A 26,798-nucleotide genomic window follows, 5' to 3' on the forward strand; every position below is an offset into this window, starting at 1 on the left:
ATTTTCTCTTTTCCTCCTTCTCTTTTTTTCACTGCGTAATGAATATTCAGCCGATTGATATCGGAATTGTCAAAAATAACTATCTCCGTTTTACCAAAATCTTGAAAATGCAAGAAAATCATGTGCTCATTTTGTATCCTTTAAAGTCTCTCTTACGAATTCAATTTCAATTTTCAGGCGTAATGGCAACACTCCACAACAAATTTGGGGCGATTATACAGGATGGAATCGTTGAGGGACAGAGATTTGCACTCAGTTCGGATTTGTGGAGGTGAGTTTGGAAAAAGGAATAGAGCCACGCACAATCGAGCAAAATCAACCTGAAAATCAGTTGTCAACATTTGGAAACGGGAACTTTTTTTAGTCAGAGCTTTTTTGCGCATATGGGAAGTCATTGAAGGCACCACTTTCAAACGACCTATAAATTTGGTTATAGGCGCTTTCGACTTCGGGGAGTCCATTTCTGCAGTCAAAACCGGCTAAATGTTTCTGTGAACCGAGTTATGAACTCTCAAACTATTCATGTGGTAAAGCTTTTCACATGAATTTCAAATCGGGCTCTCGTACGTTGCAAAAACGAGAATATCTTGTGTATACTATTATATTTTTCCGATTCGAAATTCCATGTAAAAAAGCTTGACCAAATAATAAGTTTGAGAGCTCATAACTCGGCTAGCAGAGACATTTAACCGATTCTGACTGCAGAAATAGACTCCCCGTAGTCGAAAGTACTTATGACGCAATTTATAAAGCGTTTGAAAGCCGCATATCTAAAGGCTTCCCTTGTGAGTCTGCATTTCGTGGAGAGAATAAAATTGTTGTTGAAACAAGTTGATAACGAAAAACCAAAAACTTAACATGAAAACCAAAACCCAATTATCGACTTTTGTGAACGGGAAATTTATTTTAGTAAGAGCTTTTTTTCTCTGAACATTTTCATTCACAATGTCAGCTTTAGTAAACCAAACTGTAAAACATCCACTAAAAGAGTCTCAGAACATCTCATTAAAAATGTGATGGTTAACTCATTAAATGAAATGTACATAATACATTTTGAAAAATATCAAAAAATTCCAACATCCCTTATTTCCAGATACGCCTCCACCTCCACCCACTGTGATCTTCTAATCACTATGAAATTCTCGGATGATGACGTGGAAAACAAGACATCCGTGATGTGGTTGGTACAACAGATGAGAGAACATGAACCGAATTTACGGATAGAAGTCAGATACCACAGATTGAATAGTTGTTATGCGATATATTTGACGGCGGATTATAAGAGGTAATTTATCTTCGTACTATGAAAGTTTCATTAGGTTTATAATAGTCACCTAAAGTTTGTGGGCTGATTGAAACTGTAGAAAAAACAACAATAAAAATTGTTTTCAGTCTCCTGAAAGGCGCCGAATTGTGTCATATCAAGAAAGCAATAAAAACAAAATTTGGGGGTGGAATGCGAGATTTTTCATTTGAAGAAGCCCAGTTTTTTGCCGGAGTCGAAGGAAAGAACACCTTTTTATCACCGATGGAACGGACAATAATTGTAAAACAGATGGTTGATATGATGAGAGCAGGGAAAGGAGGATTATCATTAAAACTTCCAAGAAGGACGATTACATTCACTGAAGGAATTGCAATTGTTCCACGGCTGATATCTATGAATGTAGTGCAGAATGTATCTGCATTGCATAACACGGAGTATCTGAAACATCTTCAACAGAAATGGGTGGCCTCGTTGGGAGAGCAACCGATTGATCAGGTTAGTTGTTGCAGAAATTGTACTGTCTCAAATATTTGATAAATTGAATGAAATGTTATTCAAATATTCGGCTTAAAGAAAACGTAAAAAGTCCGTTGCGAAAATGACTAAAGATTTGGATTCTGCCTAAAACTTGCAATCAGCCAACTTGTCAAAATTTCTGCTGGGATTTTGCTCGGCCCGGTCGGCCAGCCTTTAAAAAAAAAGTACAGTTTTTTACCTTTTTTTGAGTATTTAAATAATTTAACATTTAAAAAATATAATTTTTTGATGGATAACTAGCTTTTGATTGAATTCTGACTCAAGAAAGTAGAGTCAAAAAGCCCGGACAGGCCAGTGACAAATTTGATAAATTCATTTTGTTCTGAAACATGTACAGTTTCAAATAAGGGATAACACAACTAGTGTTTTTCCTTTTTTGTTCATCATTGCCTCAAATTTTGTTTTCAGGTCAAAGACTACTTTGGAACTGAAATCGCCATGTATTTCGCGTGGTTGGGTCATATGACAACTGCTCTGTGGTTCCCATCACTTCTCGGGATCCTCATGTGGTTTTTGGGTGGATTCAAGTACAAAAATAATCCTGGAGACAAACAGGATTTGTATCAGGTAAATAACACAGTTTCTGTAAAATTCAACTTTTAAAACATATGCCTTCAAAAGTTATTACAGTTCTGAAACAATAAAAATGTTCTTTTTTCAGCTGATCTCCGACATTTGCTTCGTCTTGTTCGCTTTCTTCAACTGCATCTGGTCGACAATTTATCTGGAATGGTGGAAACGAGTACAAGCTGAATTAGCATTCAAATGGGGAACTTATGATGCAACTCAAGATTCATATCTACAAGATCCAAGACCTGCATTTGCTGGAGACTACTTGGCTCCTAATCCAGTATCCGGGCGGATGGAACCATTTTATCCGGCTTGGAAGCACACTGTAGTGAGATATGGTAAATGCTTTTTGTAATGGAAAAAAACTAAAAACATTGAAATCAAAGAATAGTATTTTTTCATACAATGATGTTGAAACACAAATAAATTTATTTCAGTCATCACCTATCCCATCACTTGTCTCTGTGTTGTTGGAATGTTTGTTGCCATGTTGGCTATCTTCACTGTTCAAGATCTTGCTGACTTGTAAGTTTTCCTTTTTCCAGCTACATATTTTCAATATTAACTTTTTCATTCCAGTTACTTTGCCGAATCCTTCTTCTTCCACTGGATCTGTTACCTTCCAATGATTGTCTACGCGTTGATGATTGTGATCAGTGACAAGATTTATAGACGGCTTGCATTGGTTCTAAATGATTGGGGTATCCTAGAAAATCCGTGTCTGAAAATAAGAAAATGGTTTCAGAGAATTACCGTACTGATGATGAATACGAGGATTTCCTGATAACGAAAATTGTGTTGTTCCAATTTGTCACTGCGTTCGGGTCACTTTTCTATATTGCATTTGTGTTGAGAGATATGAAAAGGTTACAGGAGGTGAGGAACATTTATTACGGTAGAGAGAAATCAATTGCTTTCCGTAAACTAAACGAAGATTTGTGCACTTCGAGAAACAGAAATTTTTTAAAGGAGGAATGAAGTCATATTTTTATCACAGATTCTGAAACTTTAAACAATTCTGAACAACTTTCATAATTGGAGTATATGTTAAAAATCGCTCTAAATCCCACAATTCCCGTTCTCCTGACTCCAAAGGGGCCTTCGTGGGAGGATAAAAGTATCTCTCAATTCCTCGAAAAACTCGCTTTTTTCTACAAACTTCGTATTTTTTCAAATTTGAAAAAACACGAAGTTTGTAGAAAAAAATGTAGATATACGAAAGTTTCTTAGAAAAAGTGAGTGAGAAAACGAGGAATTGAACCGGAATCTTGTCCGAGAAGACTACACGGCTGCGCGGAAAAACTCTTCCATCTAGGCTCATTTTGAGCTAGGAGAACGGGAATTGTAGCGTTTAGAGTGATTTTTAGCACATGCTCCAATCGTTTTTTTTTCTTAGAATTGTCAGAAGTATCATAATCTGTGATAAAAAATATGACTTCAGTCAGGCTGGATTATACCAAAGCTTACTGTTGATTCATAGTCTATAATCAGTTTTTGCAACAGGAGTTGATTTGTAATTTCCTGGTATTTTTGGTTTATTTTGAAAAACTTATGGAAAAAAGATTGTGGCAAAGTTTGAACCAACTTTACAGTTATCAAAGAGGAGACTTCTTCAAACTTTTTCTATAGCTGTTTTGCCACAAGACAAAAAATTTCAATGAATCATGTAAAAAATCAAGACTGATACTCCTAAAATTGCACATTTGGGAAGGTAGATTCTCCCAAAAACATAAAAACTTTTCTGATAGATTCTCGTAGCAAAAACTGATTACAGTTCCGAAATCAGCGTAAATTTTTTTCGATTGAACTAAGGACGTTACCAATTTTAAATAAAAAACAACGTAAAAAATTCATAATATGAAACAGAGAATATGTATTGGCTTAACATGAAATAGAACTGAATTTTTATATTATAACTTCCTGTTTTCCAAGTTTAGTATGAGCAAATATTTATACATTCAAACATTCAATGCTTAATTTCAGACTCTTGCCACCCTCCTCATCACCCGTCAAGTCACTCAGAACATCATGGAAACTGTGGTCCCATTCATGATCGAAAAGCTGAAATTGAGCAGTTTAACGTACAAAATGACACGAAGCATGAGTGATGGAACATTGAGAAGACACGTGGAGAACGTGAGGAACAAAAGACAAAGTTCCGTGGAGCAAGAGGAAGAAATGAGTCCGAAACGGAGCCCCATCGGATCATTTTTCAGTTTGGGATCTCCGACGGAAGGGGAATTGAGGGAGAGGAAGAAACATGACGATGGAAAACTTGAGACGAATGATATGAAACAACTTCGAACACTTTCTTCGATATTCCGAGAGGACTTCTCATTGAAAACAGAACGTCTTCCACTTCCAGAATTCAAACCGTCGAATGATTCGAATCCAGAATTGACACAAGCTGAACTGGAGAGTGTTATGTCTGTTTATGCACGCCCACTTGACGATTTTCTCGAAATGTTCATTCAATTCGGATATGTTTTACTGTTTTCCCCTGCGTTCCCGTTGGCTGCCGTATGTGCATTGATCAATAATTTGATCGAGATTCGAGTGGATGCATTCAAATTGTGTAATACTGTACAGAGACCGTTTGGAAGGAGGGTTAAGGATATTGGAGCATGGCAGAAGGCTATGGAGGTGAGTAGTAGAGGATACTGTTTCGAAAACTAAAGAATATCTAATGAGATCGTAATACATGTTCTTCAATCAAATCTCCGTGGTCAGCAGCAAATACAAATTTTTAAAATAAGAATTTTAGCTTCTCGGAATCCTCGGCGTCATTGTCAACTGTGCCCTCATCGGTCAATCCGGTCTTGTCCAGAGAATTTGGCCAGACTTATCATGGGGAGGCCAGATATTGATTGTTGTGGTTTTGGAGCATGTTATTCTTGCATCAAAGATGATTATTGATATTCTGGTACCGGATGTTCCACATTGGGTCAGAATTGAGACGGCGAAGCAGGAACATTTCAGAAGGGAGGCGTTCAAGGTGAGTTAGACTTGCAGAATCTCAAAAATGTTTGAAAATTTTATCAAATATAGTCAAATACCGCATTTGCAGGAATCTAGAATCAATAGTGAAAAATACTATTCAGTTTCATCGAGTTGTTGAAACGGGACACAAGTTTTGCAAAACAATATAGTCCTCTTTTTTTCAGAGAGAATCCCGCCTACTCTCCCATACCCAAACTCCGTCATCCGACCAACTTCAATCTTCAAATAACCAACAAGAACCAACTACTCCAGATGCTGCATCGAGATTCAATCGATTGGATCAGATCAATAGATCAAAAAGGAGAAGTATCACTCCGATGGTCAGGTTATCCAGTTTCACAAGGAAACCAAGGAACGAGGATAATTGTATCGATTGAGATATTAGGGAAAATAATGAAATCTGATATCAATTTGTCATAATTGTAAAACCTATTTCTGAAATTCTAGTCGTTATATCTTCTTTTCTGGCTACGGGATTACAACTTCTTCACTGTCTGTTTTTGAGTTTGCTTTAATAAATTACTGTTTCACAAGGCAAGTATTCTACAAATATTTCGACCAGGATCAATTTGTTGATGTGCTGCGGAGTCAATGATGACAATGTTTTGTACCAATCAATTCTTCTGTCAGCAATAATGGGCATAGAATTCTTTCAGTAATAGTTTTTATTGGCCAGTTATATTTGTTAATAAGTTAGAAATACGAATATGCATCAGTCACTTTTAATTTGATATACTGTTCATGAAACACGAAAAATAGAGTTGAAAACATGAGATTTGAAACGGATTGAAATAAGTTATTATGAGTTATTTGTATTTGTATTTATTCTTGTAAAAAAAAATTATCAATATATGGGGCGAGAGGCTGAGAATGAGTCCCTCACGAGACCATTCAAAGGGTGGGTTAAAGTGAGAGATGTGGGGCAACGAAAAAAAAAGAATGACCGGTATGAGGGGTATAAAAGAAGGCAATATGAATTGAGAAATATGGTAATGCGGGGAAAGGTGGTTTGGGAGTACAGGATAAGAATAGGCTCTAATAGCGTGTGATACTAGACGAAATTAGGGTATTGAACTCGGAAGGGGAGAGAAAATGTGAGCTTTGGGAGGTAATGGCATTCCAGATGGGAATGGTGTGGGAAAAAAAGTCAGAGCACTTGGGTTTAATACAAATAAGATTCATAGGGCGACGGGTGGAGGAGGAAAACCGGATGTACGAATCTAGGTGTGGAAAGTATGAGGTACCGCTTAGAAATTTATATAGGAGGAGAAGCTGGGCTTTTAGTCTACGATGGCGCAATGAGAAGAGATTAAGTTGGGCTAGACGATCGGAATAGGAGGAATAAGTTATGTTACAGCGTTGGAAGATTTTCCTCTCTTATCTCTCTTACAATCTCTTATCTCTCTTACAATTCCTTCGGCATTCATATCGTCTTCATCGCTGATCGGTGTGCTGAGATATTCCAGTGCCATCTCAACAGAATCTGTTGATGAATGAGAATCTATAGTTGGTAATGGAGAAAATAATGTCGAGGAGGAATAGTTTGGAGACAATACGGAAGATTTTGGGATGCCGCGTGATTGGAGATCTGAAAAATTGAAAACATACACTCCACCGAAGAAATTCTCACTCACCTGTTCTTAACATCCATTTCCTGCCTCCACTCATCCCTACTGATGTCGAGTTTTCTACTCCAAAATCTTCTTTTTTGATCTTCTTGACTGTTGGGATTAACTCATCTTGATCTTCATTCTCAACCTGTAAAATTTTATCATTTTTACAAAATTTCGAGTGAAATCTGAAACTGTTACCTTATTTCTTTTAAGAATTCCACTTCCATCTCGTTTCTTCTGATTCTTGACGTTTGTTAGTTTTGATTGTGGGTTGTTCGAGTTATCGGCGGTTTGTTGATTATTGATTGGAATCATGTCTGAAATGAAAAAACTTTATATGTGTTAGAGGTAAAAGAAAGAAAATCTACCAAGCAATCGGAGAGAAAATGGGAAGAATGATTTTCTAGTGGAAGGCAAGATGAGGTAGGTCAAATATTTCTATTGATGAATTTTCGCGCGTTTTTTTTAACAAAACATTTCTGTTTTGAGTTCACAAGACTAGGGTGATACTTAACATTGTTACGTGTTTCAGGAAACTAATAAAACAGAGATTATGGAAAATCTTGAATTCTTTGATTTCATCGAGTTCTATTTTTCTGTAAGCTGTGAGTCCACTATCAAGTTTTGATATAAATATCAGCTATAACTATATTGCCTGTTATTATTTGATAAGAGAAAATGTATAATATATTAAATATTTTAATTTTCATCGAATTATTAGAATAGTAAATTAAAAATCAAGCAGAAAACTGGGAAATAAAGAAACTGCAAATAGGAAATATATTTTACAAATTAGCTTAGATATTACAATATGAGTATTGAAGATAGGAAGACACAAAAAAAAATTATAAGTGAGTATCGGGAAATGAAAGAGAGATCTGTTTAACAGGGGAAACAAGATATATTAATGGTACAAAGATTTAGAAATGCTTGAGTTCTTGGAAGTGTCGAGTCGTCTGTCAACTTGATTTTCTACTGGCATTTCATGTTTGGCGCCTTGTAAACTTTCATCATCTTGAGTCTCTGCTCTTCTGTCAAACACATCCAATTGTACATCTTCACGTAGATCTTCCTCTTTTGGCTCAATTCTTTCCAGTCCTTTGGCTTATTCAGACATTGACCGAGTGTCTTTCTGCTTCTTCCCAAGATTTTTTTGGCAAACCACCTCTGAGTCGCTTGAGTTCTCTGGAGCCAATTCTTCATCAAAATAGAGATATTTTTGGTGTTAACATAATTGATTTTCTTGTTGATGATTGCATTGAATGTCTCGGCGGTAATCGACGGAGATGTCTCCGAAAGGAGTGAAACTTCGCGTTTCTTCGAGATCTCCGTTGGACACTCTGAATCAAAGTGAAATGAAATGAAACATACTTTTATTGATATAACCTACCGTACTCCTCTTCTTCGCCTTCTGGCTCTTGGACAATCTTCTTTGACTTTTCATCGTTCATTCCAGCTACCGACCAGATTTCCCTTTTCACATCTTCTGACATCTTCAACCAATTGTACATTTTGATGTACAATTCCTTTCCATTCCTCAACTTTTTGAATCGTAGTGGAGTTGTCAGAATTGTGTGGAATCGATTGCGCGGTGTACCAAGAATTTTGGCAGCGAAGAAGGACTGGGTACAGATTCCCAGAGTGAACCACTCTTTCATTTGTCTGGCAATGTCCTTGGTATCCAGGTAGACGTTATCGGGTATTGGTGTACTCAGAAGCTCACGAGCCTGTTCGGCAGACATTGAAGAAGTACTGGATGATGTCGGTAGTGAAAGAGAAGGCGAGACGGGAGAACACGGTGATGAGGAGGGCATCGGACGATTGACGTTGTTGAGTTCTAAAATTGTAATTTGATTGATTTTCACAGATTCGGAGGGTATTTCTGAGAATCTTGTAACTGTAGCAGATGACTAGCAAACGCGGTTTTAGTTTCTGTCTGTAAATATTGTCACTTACCTCCAGTAACTCCACGTTCTTGATTATCGCATCCGCCCACTGGTTGTTGGTCCTGTTGGTCCACTGAGTAGTCCTCCAATTTAATTATCTTCGTAGATTGATCTAATGTCAGTATCTTCATTTTCGAAGCTTCACTTATCCTCAACCAATTATACATTCTGACGAATAGCTTCCGTCCACTAGCCAACGAGAAATATGCTTGTGGATAGGTGATGATGTCATCGAATCGTATTTCATCGACATTGAGAATATAAAAAGGAAAGAATTCTTGAGAACAGAGACCCAATGAGAGCCACTCTCTTATTTCTTTCACAATTCTTTCGGCATTCATATCGTCTTCATTGCTGATCGGTAGGTTAAGTAATTCCAGTGCCAGTTCAACAGATATTGAAGATGAATGTGAATCTGTCGTTGATGAAGGAAGTGATGAAGTCATTGAGGAATAGTTTGGAGACAATACGGATGCGATGGAGTGGCGGAGGGGTCGGAGCTCTGAAAGTTTTGAAAAAAAGTTGTAGCTCTCTTGCAAATGCGCCCCACCGAAGAACTTCTCACCCACCTGTCCGCAATGTCCATTGTTTGCCTTCATTGCTCCCCACTGGTGTCGAGTTCTCCACTCCCAAATCATCTTTTTCGATCTTCTTGACTGTCGTGACTAACTCATCTTGATCTTTATTATCATCCTGAAAAATATTGTTATTTTTACTGGTTTTCAGTTGAAATCTGAACCTGTTACCTGATTTCTTTTAATAATTCCACTCTCATCCGGTTTCGTCTGGTTCTTGTCGTTTGGTAGTTCTGATTGTGGGTGGTTCGATTCATCGGAAGTTGGCTGGTTTTTAATTGGAATCATATCTGAAATAAAATAATTTTGTTATGAATCACGAAAGAAAAGAAAGAAAATCAACAAAGCAATGGGAGAGAAAATGAGAAGAATGATTTTCTCGTTGAATGAAAGAGGCGGTAGGTCAAATATTTTTTCTGATGAATTTTCGCGCATTTTTTTCATCGTGAAATTACCATTTTAAATTAACAAGACTAGGAGAAACTCAAAATTGTTGCGTGTTTCAGAGAACTAATAAAACAGAGATTATGGGAAATTTGGAATGTAGTGATCTCATCGAGTATAATATAATAATATAATATAATAATAATAATAATATTCAACAGATCCGTCTGTGTATTTATTTGTCGCCAGCCATAACTCCCTCCGTACTGGGCCGATTTTTATGAAACCTGGATAGATAGATAGGAAATTGCGCTTAGTTGATGCCCGAACTTTTCTTTTTTCAAAAATTCCTGTTTTGACGTCATCTGGAGAAGTCGTTTCATTTTTCCCAGAAAATTCACGTGGAAAATCAAAACTCCTCGGTGAGGTGTACACCTCTATGACCATGCGTCGCAAGTGTCCCCCGTGGTCTACCTGTCACAGGTAAACCGCTAAGTCCCAAAAACGGGCCGACGGCGGCGCGCAAGTTGCCCAACGGCGAACATACGGTGGTTGAAGTTGCGAGCCGCCGACGGACCAACGTTTAGCCGCCACCGGGCCAACTTTCACCCGGCGCACTTTCCCAATAGGCCCCTTTCCCCGGTAGTTTCGGAACACATGGTTGAATAATTATGAAATTGTTTATTATAAGAAAAAACGATCTCGTGTAAGCTATCCAGTACTTTTAAATTTCGATAGCGATGACAATATTAGCTATGCATATAACTTTTCTGTAATTATAAGAAGAGAGAAACTGTATATTAATTATTTTTTATTTTTATCAAATTACTCGAATAGTAAATTAGAAATTAAACAGAAAATTAGGAAATAAAGAAGCTGCAAATGGGAAAGATATTTTACAAATTAGCATGATGAAACGAAGTATTGAAGAAAGAAAGACGCGGGAAAAATTAAGAGAGAGAATCGGAAAATGGGAGATCTGTTTAACAGGGGAAATAAGTTATATTGATGTTACAAAAATTAGAAATTGGTTAAGTAATTGTGAGTTTTTGGAAGTGTCCATTGAGTAATCCCATTTGATTTGATGATCTATTCCATATTTGGCGCCTTGTAAACTTTCATCATCTCGTGTCTCTGCTCCTCCGTCAGACACATCCAATTGTGCATCTTCACGTAGAACTTCCTCTTTTGGCTCAAATCTTTCCAGTCCTTTGGCTTATTCAGACATTGGCCGAGTGTCTTTCTGCTTCTTCCCAAGATTTTTTTGGCAAACCACCTCTGAGTCGCTTGAGTTCTCTGGAGCCAATTCTTCATCAAAATAGAGATATTTTTGGTGTTAACATAATTGATTTGCTTGTTGATGATTGCATTGAATGTCTCGTCAGTGATCGATGTGTCGAGGAATGAGTCAGGAGACAATGATGAGTAGGAAGATGTATCCGAATGGAGTGAAGCTTGGCGTTTCCGGGAAATCTCCTTTGGACAATCTGAAATAAGTTGAACTGAAATGAAAAATACTGGAATCGAGGTAACTTACCGTACTCCTCCTCTTCGCCTTCTGGCTCTTGGGCAATCTTCTTTGACTTTTGATCGTTGTTTCCAAATACCGACAAGATTTCCTTTTTCACATCCTCCGTCAGCTTCAACCAATTGTACATTTTGATATACAATTCCTTTCCAGACTTCAAGGAATCGAATGGTGGTGGGACGGTGAGAACTCTATGGAAACGGTTCCGGGCAACGCCAAGAACATGTGCAGCGAAGAATGCCTGGGAACAGATCGCAAGTGTGAACCACTCTCTCATTTGTCTGGCGATTTCCTTGGTATTCAAGTTGATCTTATAAGAGATCGGTGTGCTCAAAAGATCCAGAGCTTGCTCGATTGACATTGAATGAGAATGGGTTGATGTTGGTAATGAGAGAGAAGACGAGACGGAAGAAAAAGAGATTTCGGGTGATGAAGAGGGCATCGGACGATTGAAGTTGAAGATAGCGTTGTTGAGTTCTGAAATTGCAAATATTATTGATTTTCACTGATTGTGAGGGTATCCATGAGAATCTTGTAACTGTAACAGCTGACTAGCTAACGCGGTTTCAGTTTCTAAACATTTCTGTACAAGTTTTTCTTTGTTAATCATAGATCTTCTTAATGTCTATAAATCTTGTGACTTACCTCCAGTAACTCCACGTTTTGGCAAACTGTATGAGCCGACTGGCGTCTCTTGATCTACAGAGGAGTCCTCCAGTTTCATTCGTTTGGTTGCTGGCTCGAACTCGTGTGGGTTTTGATTTTCGTCCTGAAAAAGAGATTATATTATGGAATGTTATCACTCGTTCAGTAAATCACCAGATAATAAGATCTATCGAAACATTCTTTGTTAGATTCCAGTTCCCCTCTCTCCCATTTACTTACCGTAATACCGAAAGAGATCGGATAATCTCTTGATTCATATCCCGTCTCGCATCGATTCTCAATCTGAACTGTATCCAGTTCGAAGCATGAAATTGGGACTTCTTTCCTTTTGAGAATTCCATAACAGTCCGTATTCCCCGGGTGTCTGACATTGGTCAGTTCCGTAAGAATGTAGTTCGACTCATCGATTATTTGTTGGAAACAGAGTGCTCTGGTTGGAATCATTTCTGAAAATAATACATTAGAGTATGGATAGTGTTAGGGGGAAGAAAACTAAGAAGACGAGAAATTAGTATAGGAGAGGGAAAGACAGAACAGTATGCAGGAAATGAATAAGTAAATGAGGTTCCAAGTTGCGGTATTATGTGGCTGCACATAATTAGCGTGACATCTGATTTACAACCGCGGCGTTCTTTTTAAGATCTCTGGGAAAAAAACTGACTATCTGTATCTTTTCTACAGCAGTTTAACCTGACCTATGCAAGAAGAAAACATCATAAAGGTTAACAATATGGGAAGAGTTGAATATCTATTTACTTGATTTGATCATAACAATGGACAAAATCAGAAGTCAATAATTGTCAATCACGTCAAAAAAGTTGGTAGTCAATATTTTGTCAAAATTTAAAAATTACTGTTATTTCTTGTAGAAAAATGCAAAACTTTGAAAACGTGACAATTACATATCATGTATCAGAAAAAGTCAAACTGATAAAAATTGATCAATTAGAGCATAGAAAATGGGTGGTATGTGTTTCCAGAACCATGGCTATTATAAAGGTTAACAATATGAGAAAATGAAAAGAATAAACCGCCTGTAGGGGAAAAAAGGGAATGAATGAGTGACAGTCCCATCTATCTGGGATACAACTGTGCATTGCGTCCTTTTAAAAAGGCTCTGGGAAAACCTGTCATGTTTTAAAGCGATGTGACCTGACCTATGAGATAAATCAACATCGTAAAAGTTAGCTATGCGTATTGTTATGAGTATTCGCAAAGTGTGAGTACGTCAGTGAATTTGTTTTATCCCAGAACCAGAACCAGAAGGACCCCAGAAGGAGAATGAAATTGTTTCTCGCGTTTGATATAACAAAATTGAAAAAAGCTAGAAAAAAGAAGTCTTTCCATGAGGACCCGAAAGAAAAAGTGATATTTTTTCTTACGAACATAGCGGTCCCTTAAAACTAAATAAAACGGGTAAAATAATATAGGATGGCAAAATAATCGTCTGTAGGACGCAAAAGAAGAAAATGGAAGTTTTGTTCCATTCGATCATAGCGATCCCTAGTTACTATAAGAGAAGAGATAACACTATAACAGCATAAATAAAGATGGTGAGAGGTAAAGGATAAACCGTCTGTAGGGGGAAAACAAGGGTGTGAATGAATGACGGTCCCATATTGGACATCTACCGTGACATCTGGTATACAACCACTTGCGTTTTTGGCCCTGGGAAGAAGTTGTATTGCCTGCAGAGTCAATATGATCGATTCGGCTGATCCGGGTTAGAAAACATCCCGTGGGACCCTAAAAGGACAATACGCAAACGATGTAACTGACGCATTTCTCCTGCAATTTTTCTCCAATTTTGTTTAATCTGAAAGGCCAAATTGTAAAATTGATGAAATTTTCAAAAAATCAGAAATTCGATATTTTTCTGTTGTAAAAAATCACTAAATGAACAGATAAGAAACAAGAAACAATGTTTCATCACAAAATACCAAAACTTTAAGAACAGAAAATCCAACAAAAATTGAACAAATTTTCAAAGTTCAACTTTGAAAACTAAAAAAAAACGCATTTCAGCGAGTTTAGATATACCGGGCTATGGGAAAATGTTATTGGACTGTATCCCAGGATAAAAACCCAACGTTTGCTTGTTTTCGAGTATTTTCGTAATTTCTCAACTTTCAATTCAGATCGGAATGAAACACTAAAAATTAGAAATTTGTAATTTTCTGAAACTTCTTTTTTACTCTTTGATTCTATCAATTATTATTTTTATTATTTTTTTGAAATTCTACCATTTCCTTTTTTTACAAAAAACTGACTTTTCAGTAGTCATTTCTTTTCCTCAAGTTGTTGAACGTTCCGCGCCAAGAAAAACAAAAAACTGGCAAAAACCTCAATTTTTAGTAAAAACCTACCTTTTCACATTTTCTAGAAGATATGTTTTTCTAGAAACAGATTCCTGTGTTAAGAACTTTTTCTTTTATACCCCATTCAAAATCGCCACACTCCTCATCGGCTCTCTTTATGTTGAATAACGTTCTCCAGACCCAAAACATTGTAAGAAAACACCGTATCCTATATTTGACCTACCTATTCGAGTCTTGATCTACAGACCCTCCTTTTATTTTTTCCTTCTTCCCCACAATAATTTTGTCGTCTGTTTCAATTTACCGTTTTCCTCCCGTACTTATAGTCAATTTCCCTGTTTTTCCAGATATGATTCCAACCAGAGCTCTCAGTGTCCAACAAACAATCGATGAGTCTAACTACATTCTGGCGGAACTGACCAATGTCAGACACCCGAGGAATACGGATTGTTATGGAATTCTCAAAAGGAAAGAAGTCCCAATTTCATGCTTCGAACGGGAAATGGTTAAGAAGGAGAATCGATTCGAAATGAGATACACTCCATATGGATCAAAAGATCTTCCAATTTACTTTATGTTCTCGGTGAGTTAATGGCAGAGTTGTTATCATTAAAGTATGTTTCAACTGGTTCTCTTAGCTTAAGATTCCACAACCTTATGATGAAATCGTACTATCGAAATAAAAAAGTTCCGACATTTTTTACCGACGCGTGTTTGCGGACTTAGTGCTACATTTTTAAATTTAGCACTGAGTCCGCAAACACGCGTCGTTAAAAAATGTCGGAACTTTTTTGTCGCGACAATAGATTGTGAACTGTTTTTCCAGGACGAAAACCAATCCCCAAACGAGTTCGAGCCAGCAACCAAAAGAATGAAACTGGAGGACTACTCATTGGTCATTTCATTGGAGCAACAGATGGCAGTAGACTCATTCAGTGGTCAAGAACGTAGAGTTACTAGAGGTGAGTTACAAAATGTTTAGATAATTCGGGTTACTGTCAATTACAAAGAAAAATTCGTCAGGAAATTTCAAGAAACTGAAATCGCGCATTTTGATTTTTAAAACTTAGGGTTTGGTATAAATAGCTGTTTGTCATGTGTTACAGTTGCAACATTTTCATAAATGCCATCACAATCAGTTAATATCAATGGATCAATCGTTTTCAGAACTCAACAACGCTGTTCTCAACTTCAATTGTCCGATGCCCTCCTCATCACTCACTGATACTTTCTCTCCAGTCGCGTCCTCACCCTCGACATCTTCCCGACCTCGTTCCATGTCCGCCAAACAGGCTCATGAGCTTCTGAGTACACCAATACCCGATAACGTCTACCTGGATACCAAGGACATTGCCAGACAAATGAGAGAGTGGTTCACACTTGCAATCTGTTCCCAGTCATTCTTCGCTGCACATGTTTTAGGAACAGTACGAAACCGTTTGCATAGAGTTCTCACCATCCCACGACCATTCGATTCATTGAAGACTGGAAAGGAGTTGTTCATCAAAATGTACAATTGGTTGAAGCTGTCGGAAGATGTGAAAAAAGAGATTCTGTCGATATTTGAAATCGACAATGAGAAGCCAAAGAAGTTTATGAGAGGTCCAGAAGACTTGGGAAGTTTTTCAGATGAGTACGGTAAGATTCTTGATAACAGCATGCTCCAGTTCAACTTGATTTTTCAGACTACCCAAAGCTGGTCTCCCGAAAACGGCAAGTATCACTTCAATCGGAGGCGTCTTCTGATTCCGGCGTTTCCACAATGTCTACTCGTTCATCTTGTCACTCATCAATCTCTACACAGATGTTCGAAACAATTGAAGAGGGTTATGGTACGTTACTTTGATCAAATCATGTTTAATTTTAACTAAATTGTTTAAGATTTCACACAATCGCTGACATCTTCCGTTTCTGGATCATCACTGTCTCCTGAATCATCATTTCACACATCGGTTACCACTGAGACATTCAATGACCTCATCAACAAACCAGTCAATTACGTTGACACCAAAAGAATCTCCGTGGTGGTCAAGAATTGGCTCGAGAGAACTCAAGCGACTCAGGAGTGGTTTGCCACGAAGATTTTGAAAAGATGCAGAAGAACACTCAACCAATGTTTGAATAATCCAAAGGACTGGAAAGAATTGAGCCAAAAAAGAGAAATTTACGTGAAGATGCACAATTGGATGTGTCTGGCGGAAGAGCAGAGACACGAGATGATGAGAATTTACAATGCGCCCAACATGGACTCCCAATAAAACATCGAATCAAGTTGACAGATCATTCGATGGATACTTCCAAGAATTCACAATCACTTAATTAATTTCTAAACCTTATTAACACTAATATGACTTATTTCCACTCTCATTTCCCGATTCTCACTTCTAATTTTTCCTGCGTCTTTCTTTCTTCAATACGCATATTCGTTTCATACAACTAATTTGTAAAATACCCTTCCGCACTTTCAGTTTCTCTATTTCCCAGTTTTCCGTTTAATTGAAAATTTACTGTTCCAATAATTTGATAAGAAAAGAACTTCCCAAATTCTAGTAGTATGAAGATAAGTTGTCGACTTGATTTCTATTTTTCTCTTTTGTTTTCTCCGGTTTCCCCGTAACATAATATATGTGTTATCTTAATGACCTTCAATAATTTTTTTTATTTCCTTCAAAAAAATCGAATTTTATTCAATAAAAATTAAAATAATATTCCGTTTTCATCGACTCGTTATATTATCGAGATCTGTACGAAAAGAAGCCCTGGCCGAGAATCCGACAACTCCTCGACCGCGATATTTCACCACGAAAATGACGTCACTTCGACACAGTCGAAACGAGTGCGACAGTAGTCTTTGGCGGGAAAATTTAAATCAAATATTTTTTTATCCTATTTTCAAGCAATTTTATCATCAAATTTATCGATTTTCAACGCGTTTTGGGTTTTTTTTTTGGGAAAAAAAATTATAATTGTACTTCGCTTCGATTTTCTCACGTTTTTTGGCTGTTTTATTTCAGATTTTTGAATTTCAGGTCACAAAATCGTCCTCGTCATCAACATCGCCGTAATGTCTCACTTTCGTCTCCATTATTTTGCGGTTAGTTTTATTTTCGAACAGATATTTCTTCTCCGCCAGAGATTATCTTTTCAGATATGTCTCTGGAATCAATCGATCGCGCAGTTCGAGGACAGAATAAATGCGAAACTATGGAAAACGCTATGGAAAATTATGAGCGGTTAGTCGCACCATGTTCAGCAAATTTCTTCTCCGCCTTCAGTTGTTTCAGGTCGCTTCAATGCCTACCAACTCGCCAAGCAACGGAAAATATGCAACATCAATCAACAACAATTTATTAGAAAACAGCCAAGAAGTCACATGTCCGATTCATCGTCATTCCACTCCCAAGTCTCCTCATCTTCATCCATCACAAGCTTGATGCCCTCTTCGATTTCGAGAATGTGCTCATAAGTCCACGCAATTTGTGATTCATTGGTGTTCTTAAGCCATGTTTTTGCGCGCTCAGCGACTACTTCCAACTTATCAGTTGTCTTTCCCGCCGATCTAAGATGGGTTTTGAGTTGATTCCAAACCAATTCGATCGGAGAGAATTGACAATGGTAAGGTGGAAGCCGCACAATCTTGACACCGAGAGATTCCGCGTACTCATCGACATAGTAACGTTTCATTGCATCTCTTCCGCCCCTTGTTTCCATTAATGCTTTCACTTCCTCCCACAGCTGCAGATTAGTGGCATCCACAGCACAATCGACGTTGTGCTTTTCGAGAAATGCGCGTAACTCTGCCTTTTTGGAGCTTTTGGTCGGAAGCTGTAAAACTTAATTTGTATATTTTTCCAGATCATCAAAACACCTTGTCAATGAGAGTATTATGAATAGTAGCATTGTCGATAACGAGCGTTGGCTGTCGGCCCTTTGGAGTCGCCGCAACGATTTGGGGCAACACTTTCTTCATGTACTCGATGTACAAATCGGAAGACATGTATTGGTGATAGTCCACCAAGATCTCAGACGGATGACGATTCGGAATAACAATATCAACGGATCCTGGGAGTACTCAGTCAAACTTTATTCAATAAAAATTAAAATAATATTTCGTTTTCATCAATAATGTTAATCCGGTGAGAAAAAAGAAGCTTGTTAGATTTCCATATCACCTGTTACCTTACAATAATCGGAAGGACCATTATATTTACACGTTCTTTAAAATTTTGGATTTATAAAAAGTATGCATATCTGTACTGTTTCAAAAATCAATTGACTTCTGAAAATGAATTGCTAAAACAGTATATAGAAAATTAGCACATCTCAAGAAATTCTAATTTGCTTTTCAACAAAAAAAGGAAACAACTGATTCTTGCGATTTTATTAAAACAGTGTTTTGAGGAATTTGTTAGTTCAGTTCAAAACTATTGCGCCCTACAAATCACTTCAGATTAAATGCCTATTCGCTACAGAAAATTTTCATTGCGCCACAGAAGATGATGAAAATATTGTATATAAAGTTGTCAATTCTTCGGAAAGACCGTTTCATTTCCACGTTCAAAAAAAATCTGGAATTATGAAAAGTATATCTGTACAGTTTCAAAAATCAATTATCTTCTGACAGTAAATTGTTAAAACAGTGGGTAGAATTATTGCACAGTTCAAGAAATTCCAATGTGCTTTTCAATAAAAAAGGAAAACAACTGATTCTTGTGATTTTATTAAAACAGTGTTTTGAAGATTTTGATGAACAATTCGCAATCAAAACATTTGCATTGAGACAAACATTGCGCCCTACTAATCAGTTCATATTAAATGCCTGCTCGATACAGAAAATTTTCTTGGCAAAATGACGAAAATGAAGTTGTCAACTTCAATTTTTATCCAAAAGAAAACTTGTGGAAGAGATTAGTAACAAGACGAACCATTTTAAAATCTGAAACCAGTCTGAAGCAGAAGTGGTTTGCTTCACGTTTTTGCTGAATGTGGTAACAATTATTGCATTAAAGACTGATTTATAGGCTATCTTTCACTCAAGAACCATCTGAATCCAGGACTTTACAAGTTTTTGTAACAGTAACACAACTACCGGGATCTTCTGTTTCATCAGATAATTATTCGAGCTGTCTGAAAACTTTGAATAGTTTATTTGTCCTACATGTATCGAAACCAAACTCACGGTTTACATTTTGTAGTTTCACATAAACTCTGGGAAACAATATTTCCATCGTTTCGTTCTCACCAGAACGTTATTTTCTCTTTTCCTTCTTCTCTGTTTTTCACTGCGGAATGAATATTCAGCCGGTCGATATCGGAATTGTCAAAAATAACTATCTCCGTTTAACCAAATTCTTGAAAATGCAAAAAAAGTGCTCATTTTGTATCCTTTAATGCTTTAAATCTCTTTTACGAATTCAATTTCAATTTCCAGGCGTAATGGCAACGCTCCACAACAAATTTGGGGCGATTATACAGGATGGAATCGTTGAGGGACAGAGATTTGCACTCAGTTCGGATTTGTGGAGGTGAGTCAGGAAAAGAGATGAAATAGATGAAAATCGAGCAAAATCAACCTGAAAATCAGTTGTCCACTTTTGGAAACGGGTACTTTTTTTAGTCAGAGCTTTTTTAGTCTTTGGAGACCCGGCTTTCAAACGATCAATAAAGTGGGTTATAGGTACTTTCGACTTCGGGGAGTCCATTTCTGCCGTCAAAACCGGCTAAATGTTTCTGCGAGCCGAGTTATGAGCTCTCAAACTATTCATATAGTGAGGCTTTTCACATGAATTCCAAATTGGCAAATATTATTTTTTTAACGTACGAACACAGGTGAACCGCTGGATGAACACATATGGAACCGCGCGGTGGCGTACATTCTGCCGATTTGGTATTCCATGCAAAAGAGCTTTACCATTTGAACAGTTTGAGAGCTCATAACTCGGCACGAAGAGGCATTTAGCAGGTTTTGACTGCAGAAATGGACTCCCCGTAGTCGAAAGTACCTATAACCCAATTTATAAAGCGTTTGAAAGCCGCATATCCAAAGACTTCCCTTGTGAGTCTGCAATTCGGGGAGAGAAAAAACTTCTTGTTGAAACAAGATGATAACGAAAAACCAAAAACTTAACATGAAAAACCAAAACCCAATTATCGACTTTTGTGAACGGGAAATTTTTTTAGTCAGAGCTTTTTTTTATCAGAACTTTTTCATTCACAATGTCAGCTTTAGTAAACCAACACTGTAAAACATCCACCAAAAGAGTCTCAGAACATCTCATTGGAAAATGCAGTAGGTAACTTGTTAAGAAAAAAATGTGTACATGATACGTTTTGAAAAAATCAAAAAATTCCAACATTCCTCATTTCCAGGTACGCCTCCACCTCCACCCACTGTGATCTTCTCATCACTATGAAATTCTCGGATGATGACGTGGAAAACAAGACATCCGTGATGTGGTTGGTACAACAGATGAGAGAACATGAACCGAATTTACGGATAGAAGTCAGATACCACAGATTGAATAGTTGTTATGCGATTTATTTGACGGCGGATTATAAGAGGTAATTTATTGTCACTTAATGCCTGAAATATTAATTTAATAACATTTACTTGAAATTTGTGGTCTGATTGAAACTGTAGAAAAAAAACAACATTAAAAATTGTTTTCAGTCTCCTGAAAGGCGCCGAATTGTGTCACATCAAGAAAGCAATAAAATCGAAATTTGGCGGTGGAATGCGAGATTTCTCATTTGAAGAAGCCCAGTTTTTTGCTGGAGTAGAAGGAAAGAACACCTTTTTATCTCCGATGGAACGGACAATAATTGTAAAACAAATGGTTGATATGATGAGAGCTGGAAAAGGAGGATTATCTTTGAAACTTCCAAGGAGGACGATTACATTCACTGAAGGGATTGCAATAGTTCCACGACTGATATCAATGAATGTAGTGCAGAATGTATCTGCATTACATAACACGGAGTATCTGAAACATCTTCAACAGAAATGGGTGGCTTCGTTGGGAGAGCAACCGATTGATCAGGTTAGTTGTGGGAGAAATTGTATCTCAAATATTTGATAAGTTAAATCCAATATGTTTCAAATATTCGGGGTGCCTTAAACTTGTCAAATTTCGGCTCGGCTTCCAAAAAAGTACCGATTTTTACCAAATTTTTTGAATCAAAAATGCAATTTCTTGACGCAAAATTAGTCTTTGATTAAATTCGGAAGTATAGTCGAAAACTCGGCATTTTTGGAAAAAAATCAAAAAGTGTAGTACAAAAGGTTTTTGAATTCCGATTTCGGCCAGGCCCGTGGTAAGTTTGGTAAATTTATTTTGTTCTGAAACATGTACAGTTTCAAATAAGGAATAACACAACTAGTGTTTTTCCTTTTTCGTTCATCATTGCCTTAAACTTTATTTTCAGGTCAAAGACTACTTTGGAACTGAAATTGCCATGTATTTCGCGTGGTTGGGTCATATGACAACTGCTCTGTGGTTTCCATCACTTCTCGGGATTCTTATGTGGTTTTTGGGTGGATTCAAGTACAAAAATAATCCAGGAGATAAGCAGGATTTGTATCAGGTAACATTATACTTGTTATCTCAAAACCATTAAAACAATAATTACTTATTAGTTATTACATTTCTGAAACAATAAAATTTTTCTTTTTCCAGCTGATCTCCGACATCTGCTTCGTCCTATTTGCTTTCTTCAACTGTATCTGGTCGACAATTTATCTTGAATGGTGGAAACGAGTACAAGCTGAATTAGCATTCAAATGGGGAACTTATGATGCAACTCAAGATTCATATCTACAAGATCCAAGACCTGCATTTGCTGGAGACTACTTGGCTCCTAATCCAGTATCCGGGCGGATGGAACCATTCTATCCGGCTTGGAAGCATACTGTAGTGAGATATGGTATGTGTTCTTTTTTAATAGAAGAAAAATGTACGCATTTAATTTATTTATTGACTAGAATATAAATCATGAATATTAAACAGGAGATCAGATCATGCCCCTCACGAGGCTATAGACCTGGTAGGAGGGCGAAATAAGGGGAAAGCAAGATATTAAGTCCGAAAGAATGGGGAAAAATGGGGAACGAGAATTAATTGACATGAGGTGAGAAGATATGAGTGAAATGGGTGAAATAACCGAAAAGGGGAAGAGGGGGCAAGGTAAAGAGCAAATTCACAGGGGGAGATCATAGTCTATTAATTGAATTATTGAGCAGGGAGACAAATTTACCGGAGGGGAGGAAGTCATGGGTATTACATATGATAGAATTCCATATGGGGATTGTAGAAGAGAAGAAGTCATTAACGTCAGGCCTAACACAAATTAAAGTCATGGGTCGTCTAGCCGAATTGGACAGTCTGACATACGATTGGATATTTGGAAAATACGCTGCGCCGCATATAAATTTATAAAGTAAGATTAATTGTGATTTAAGTCTGCGATGGCGGGCTGAGTAAATATCGAGAATTTCGAGACGGTCGAGGTAAGAAGAATAAGGGATGTTGCATCGTTGTAGAACTTTTCTAGTGAATAATCTGAGTGGTTTTTCAAGTTTTTGAGATAGAATGCTAGAAGGTGTAGGAGAGTAGACAACAGAGCAATATTCAAGTAAGGGCAGAACATAGGTGTTGAAAAGATGTCTGTAGAGTGATAGAGATCTAGACTTGAAGGCTTTCAGCAGTTGATTACAGCGGAGTAAAGCTAACGAGGATAATTTCGAAAAGAAATTGAAATCAAAGAATAGTATTTTTTCATACAATGATGTTGAAACACAAATAAATTTATTTCAGTCATCACCTACCCCATCACTTGTCTCTGTGTTGTTGGAATGTTTGTTGCCATGTTGGCTATCTTCACTGTTCAAGATCTTGCTGACTTGTAAGTTTTCTTTTTTCCAGCTACATATTTTCAGTATTTACTTTTTCATTCCAGTTACTTTGCCGAATCCTTCTTCTTCCACTGGATCTGTTACCTTCCAATGATTGTCTACGCGTTGATGATTGTGATTAGTGACAAGATTTATAGACGGCTCGCTTTGGTTCTAAATGATTGGGGTATCCTAGAAAATCCGTGTCTGAAATTAAAAAAATTGTTTTAGAGAACTACCGTACTGATGATGAATATGAGGATTTTCTGATAACGAAAATTGTGTTGTTCCAATTTGTCACTGCGTTCGGGTCACTTTTTTATATTGCATTTGTGTTGAGGGATATGAAACGGTTACAGGAGGTGAGGAAAATTTATAGGGAGGGATGTAAATCAATTGCTTTTGATAAACTGAACGAAGATTTGGGCACTTCGAGAAACAGAAATTTTTTAAAGGAGGACTGAAGCCATATTTTTTATCACAGATTCTGAAACTTCATACAATTCTAAGAAACTTTCATCATTGGAGCATGTACTAAAAGTTCCTCTAAACGCCACAATTCCTGTTTCCCTGACTCAAAAGGAGTCTAGGTGGAAGTTTTTTTCAGCACGGCCGTGTAGTCCTCTCGGACAAGATTTCTGTGCAATTCCTCGTTTTCTCACATTTTCTAACAAACTTTCGTGTTTTTTAACTTATATCGGAAAATAAAAGAGAAACTACGAAAGTTCGTAGGAAAAGTGAGAAAATGAGGAATTGGACCGAAATCTTGTGCGAGAGGACTACACGACCGCTTGGAAAAACTCTTCCACCAAGGCTCCTTTTGGGCTAGGAGAACGGGAATTCTAGCATTCAAAGCGATTTTTAGCACATGCTCCAATCGTGAAGTTTCTTAGAATTGTCAGAAGTATCATAATCTGAAATAAAAATATAAATTCAGGTCTCCTTTAAAAATTTTTGTTTCTCGAAGTGCTCAAGTTTCGTTAAGTGTATCAAAATCAATGCAGAATTGCTAGGGTCCAGATCAATAAATTTAGTCAAATGCTGTTTACTAAATTTTACGTTAATTCAAAATCTATAATCAGTTTTAGCAACAGGACTTTTTTGTATTTTCCTGGTATTTTTTGTAAATTTTGTGAAAATTATGAGGAAAAAAAGATTTTGACAAAGCTTAAACCAACTTACAGTTGTCAAAGATGAGACTTCTACAAATTTTTTCTATAATTGTAAGATGTTGCCACAAGACAACAAATTTCAATGAATCATGTAAAAAATAAAGACTGATACTCCTGAAAATGCACATTTGGGAAGGTAGATTCTCCCAAAACATAAATAACTTTTCTCATAGATTCTCGTAGCAAAAACTGATTACAGGTTCGGAATCAGAGTAAAAAAATTTCTGAATGAATGGAGTTGAGAAATACAGATAAACGTAACAAATTCATGAGATGAAACAGAGAATGGGTGTTGGCTTAACATGAAACAGACTCGAATTTTTATAACATTATTTCCGGTTTCCCATGTCTAGTATATGTATTCAAACATTCAATGCATAATTTCAGACTCTTGCCACCCTCCTCATTACCCGCCAAGTCACCCAAAACATCATGGAAACTGTGGTCCCATTCATGATCGAAAAGTTGAAATTGAGCAGTTTAACGTACAAAATGACACGAAGCATGAGTGATGGAACATTGAGAAGACACGTGGAGAACGTGAGGAACAAAAGACAAAGTTCCGTGGAGCAAGAGGAAGAAATGAGTCCGAAACGGAGCCCAATCGGATCATTTTTTAGTTTGGGATCTCCGATGGAAGGGGAATTGAGGGAGAGGAAGAAACATGATGAAGGAAAACTAGAGACAAATGATATGAAGCAGCTTCGAACACTTTCATCGATATTCCGAGAGGACTTCTCACTGAAAACAGAACGTCTTCCACTTCCAGAATTCAAACCATCAAATGATTCGAATCCAGAATTGACACAAGCTGAACTGGAGAGTGTCATGTCTGTGTATGCACGTCCACTTGACGATTTTCTCGAAATGTTCATTCAATTCGGATATGTTTTATTGTTTTCCCCTGCTTTCCCGTTGGCTGCCGTATGTGCATTGATCAATAATTTGATCGAGATTCGAGTGGATGCATTCAAGCTGTGTAACACTGTACAGAGGCCGTTTGGAAGGAGGGTTAAGGATATTGGAGCATGGCAGAAGGCTATGGAGGTGAGTAGTGGGTGGACACTGTTTCAAAAACTAATGAATTTCTGATGAGAACCTACATACATCGCCGTGCGATAAGATATACAATTTGACCTTTTTCCGTTGAAAATGACCAACTTTGAGAGCGTGTTACGGTATTACTGATTGTCCCACAAAGTAAACTATGTATAAACCATACAGAACAAAGGTAGAGGTTTATTTTTGTAATTGACAACTTTTTTGTACGAGCACTCCCTATTACGTTATGGTCAATTAAAGGGGACATCTCAAAAATCACTCATTTTGCACTGAAATGGGACGATATAAGGGAGAAGTTACTTTGTGGATATGTAACTTGCTAGGTAACGTCCGTATCAAAAAGTTGTCAACTACAAAAATGAAGCTCTATTATTGTTTTGTATGATTTACACATAGTTTACTTTGTGGGACAATCAGGGATACCGGAACACCCCTATCTTACTGCACGGTACTGTAGTTATTAATTCATTTACTTCAGCAGAAAAATTATTCAATAAAAAATATTCAGCTTCTCGGAATCCTCGGCGTCATTGTCAACTGTGCCCTTATCGGTCAATCCGGTCTTGTCCAGAGAATTTGGCCAGACTTATCATGGGGAGGCCAGATATTGATTGTTGTGGTTTTGGAGCATGTCATTCTTGCATCAAAGATGATTATTGATATTCTGGTACCGGATGTTCCACATTGGGTCAGAATTGAGACGGCGAAGCAGGAACATTTCAGAAGGGAGGCGTTCAAGGTGAAGCAGACTTGCAAAATCTCAAAAATGTTTGAAAATTTTATCAAGAATAGTCAAATATCCTATTTTCATTTATTCAGAATCAATAGTGAAAAATACTATTCAGTTTCATCGAGTTGTTGAAACGGCAGAACATTTTTTGCAAAACAATACCATTCTTCATTTTCTTCAGAGGGAATCCCGCCTACTTTCCCATACCCAAACTCCGTCATCCGACCAACTTCAATCTTCGAATAACCAACAAGAACCGACTACACCAGATGCTGCATCGAGGTTCAATCGATTGGATCAGATCAATAGATCAAAGAGGAGAAGTATCACTCCGATGGTCAGATTATCCAGTTTCACAAGGAAACCAAGGAACGAGGATAATTGTATCGATTGACATAATATTGATAAGAATAATCTGATATCAATTTATCATAATTTTACAATCGAATTCTTTGCATCTGAAATTCTAGTCATTATATCTTCTTTTCTGGCTACGGGATTACAACTTCTTCACTGTCTGTTTTTGAGTATGATTTAATA

At 37.2% G+C, this 26,798-nt stretch overlaps 7 protein-coding genes across 7 annotated transcripts; 3 read left to right on the forward strand and 4 right to left on the reverse strand.

Moving 5' to 3' along the window:
• Window positions 1-182: 182 nt before the first annotated feature.
• GCK72_012911 (uncharacterized protein) lies at window positions 183-5,751 on the forward strand (the record flags this gene model as incomplete). The annotated part of the gene is made up of 11 exons (XM_053729490.1): window positions 183-271; window positions 1,094-1,285; window positions 1,393-1,762; window positions 2,213-2,371; window positions 2,466-2,712; window positions 2,812-2,899; window positions 2,954-3,075; window positions 3,120-3,250; window positions 4,358-5,017; window positions 5,139-5,369; window positions 5,539-5,751. 11 exons carry the CDS (start codon window positions 183-185, stop codon window positions 5,749-5,751), a joined length of 2,502 nt encoding a protein of 833 aa, XP_053584262.1.
• A 969-nt stretch (window positions 5,752-6,720) lies between these two features.
• GCK72_012912 (uncharacterized protein) lies at window positions 6,721-7,302 on the reverse strand (the record flags this gene model as incomplete). The annotated part of the gene is made up of 3 exons (XM_053729491.1): window positions 6,721-6,962; window positions 7,009-7,132; window positions 7,186-7,302. The coding sequence occupies 3 exons, from the start codon at window positions 7,300-7,302 to the stop codon at window positions 6,721-6,723; spliced, it is 483 nt and encodes a 160-aa protein (XP_053584263.1).
• A 657-nt stretch (window positions 7,303-7,959) lies between these two features.
• GCK72_012913 (uncharacterized protein) lies at window positions 7,960-9,796 on the reverse strand (the record flags this gene model as incomplete). The annotated part of the gene is made up of 5 exons (XM_053729492.1): window positions 7,960-8,327; window positions 8,378-8,824; window positions 8,944-9,435; window positions 9,503-9,626; window positions 9,680-9,796. 5 exons carry the CDS (start codon window positions 9,794-9,796, stop codon window positions 7,960-7,962), a joined length of 1,548 nt encoding a protein of 515 aa, XP_053584264.1.
• A 1,185-nt stretch (window positions 9,797-10,981) lies between these two features.
• On the reverse strand, window positions 10,982-12,530 carry GCK72_012914 (uncharacterized protein; the record flags this gene model as incomplete). The annotated part of the gene is made up of 4 exons (XM_053729493.1): window positions 10,982-11,379; window positions 11,430-11,897; window positions 12,066-12,189; window positions 12,306-12,530. 4 exons carry the CDS (start codon window positions 12,528-12,530, stop codon window positions 10,982-10,984), a joined length of 1,215 nt encoding a protein of 404 aa, XP_053584265.1.
• A 2,223-nt stretch (window positions 12,531-14,753) lies between these two features.
• GCK72_012915 (uncharacterized protein) lies at window positions 14,754-16,662 on the forward strand (the record flags this gene model as incomplete). The annotated part of the gene is made up of 5 exons (XM_053729494.1): window positions 14,754-14,987; window positions 15,231-15,366; window positions 15,572-16,042; window positions 16,090-16,236; window positions 16,286-16,662. The coding sequence occupies 5 exons, from the start codon at window positions 14,754-14,756 to the stop codon at window positions 16,660-16,662; spliced, it is 1,365 nt and encodes a 454-aa protein (XP_053584266.1).
• Window positions 16,663-17,554: 892 nt separating this feature from the next.
• On the forward strand, window positions 17,555-26,652 carry GCK72_012916 (uncharacterized protein; the record flags this gene model as incomplete). Its single annotated transcript, XM_053729495.1, has 13 exons — window positions 17,555-17,637; window positions 18,260-18,516; window positions 19,836-19,929; window positions 20,774-20,965; window positions 21,075-21,444; window positions 21,830-21,988; window positions 22,081-22,327; window positions 23,218-23,305; window positions 23,360-23,481; window positions 23,526-23,656; window positions 24,854-25,513; window positions 26,037-26,267; window positions 26,440-26,652. The coding sequence occupies 13 exons, from the start codon at window positions 17,555-17,557 to the stop codon at window positions 26,650-26,652; spliced, it is 2,847 nt and encodes a 948-aa protein (XP_053584267.1).
• Window positions 17,774-18,401, reverse strand: GCK72_012917 (uncharacterized protein; the record flags this gene model as incomplete). The annotated part of the gene is made up of 2 exons (XM_053729496.1): window positions 17,774-18,229; window positions 18,273-18,401. The coding sequence occupies 2 exons, from the start codon at window positions 18,399-18,401 to the stop codon at window positions 17,774-17,776; spliced, it is 585 nt and encodes a 194-aa protein (XP_053584268.1).
• Window positions 26,653-26,798: the final 146 nt, after the last annotated feature.

Source organism: Caenorhabditis remanei, chromosome IV, assembly GCF_010183535.1.
Source record: "Caenorhabditis remanei strain PX506 chromosome IV, whole genome shotgun sequence".
In the NCBI taxonomy this organism is placed as follows: domain Eukaryota; kingdom Metazoa; phylum Nematoda; class Chromadorea; order Rhabditida; family Rhabditidae; genus Caenorhabditis; species Caenorhabditis remanei.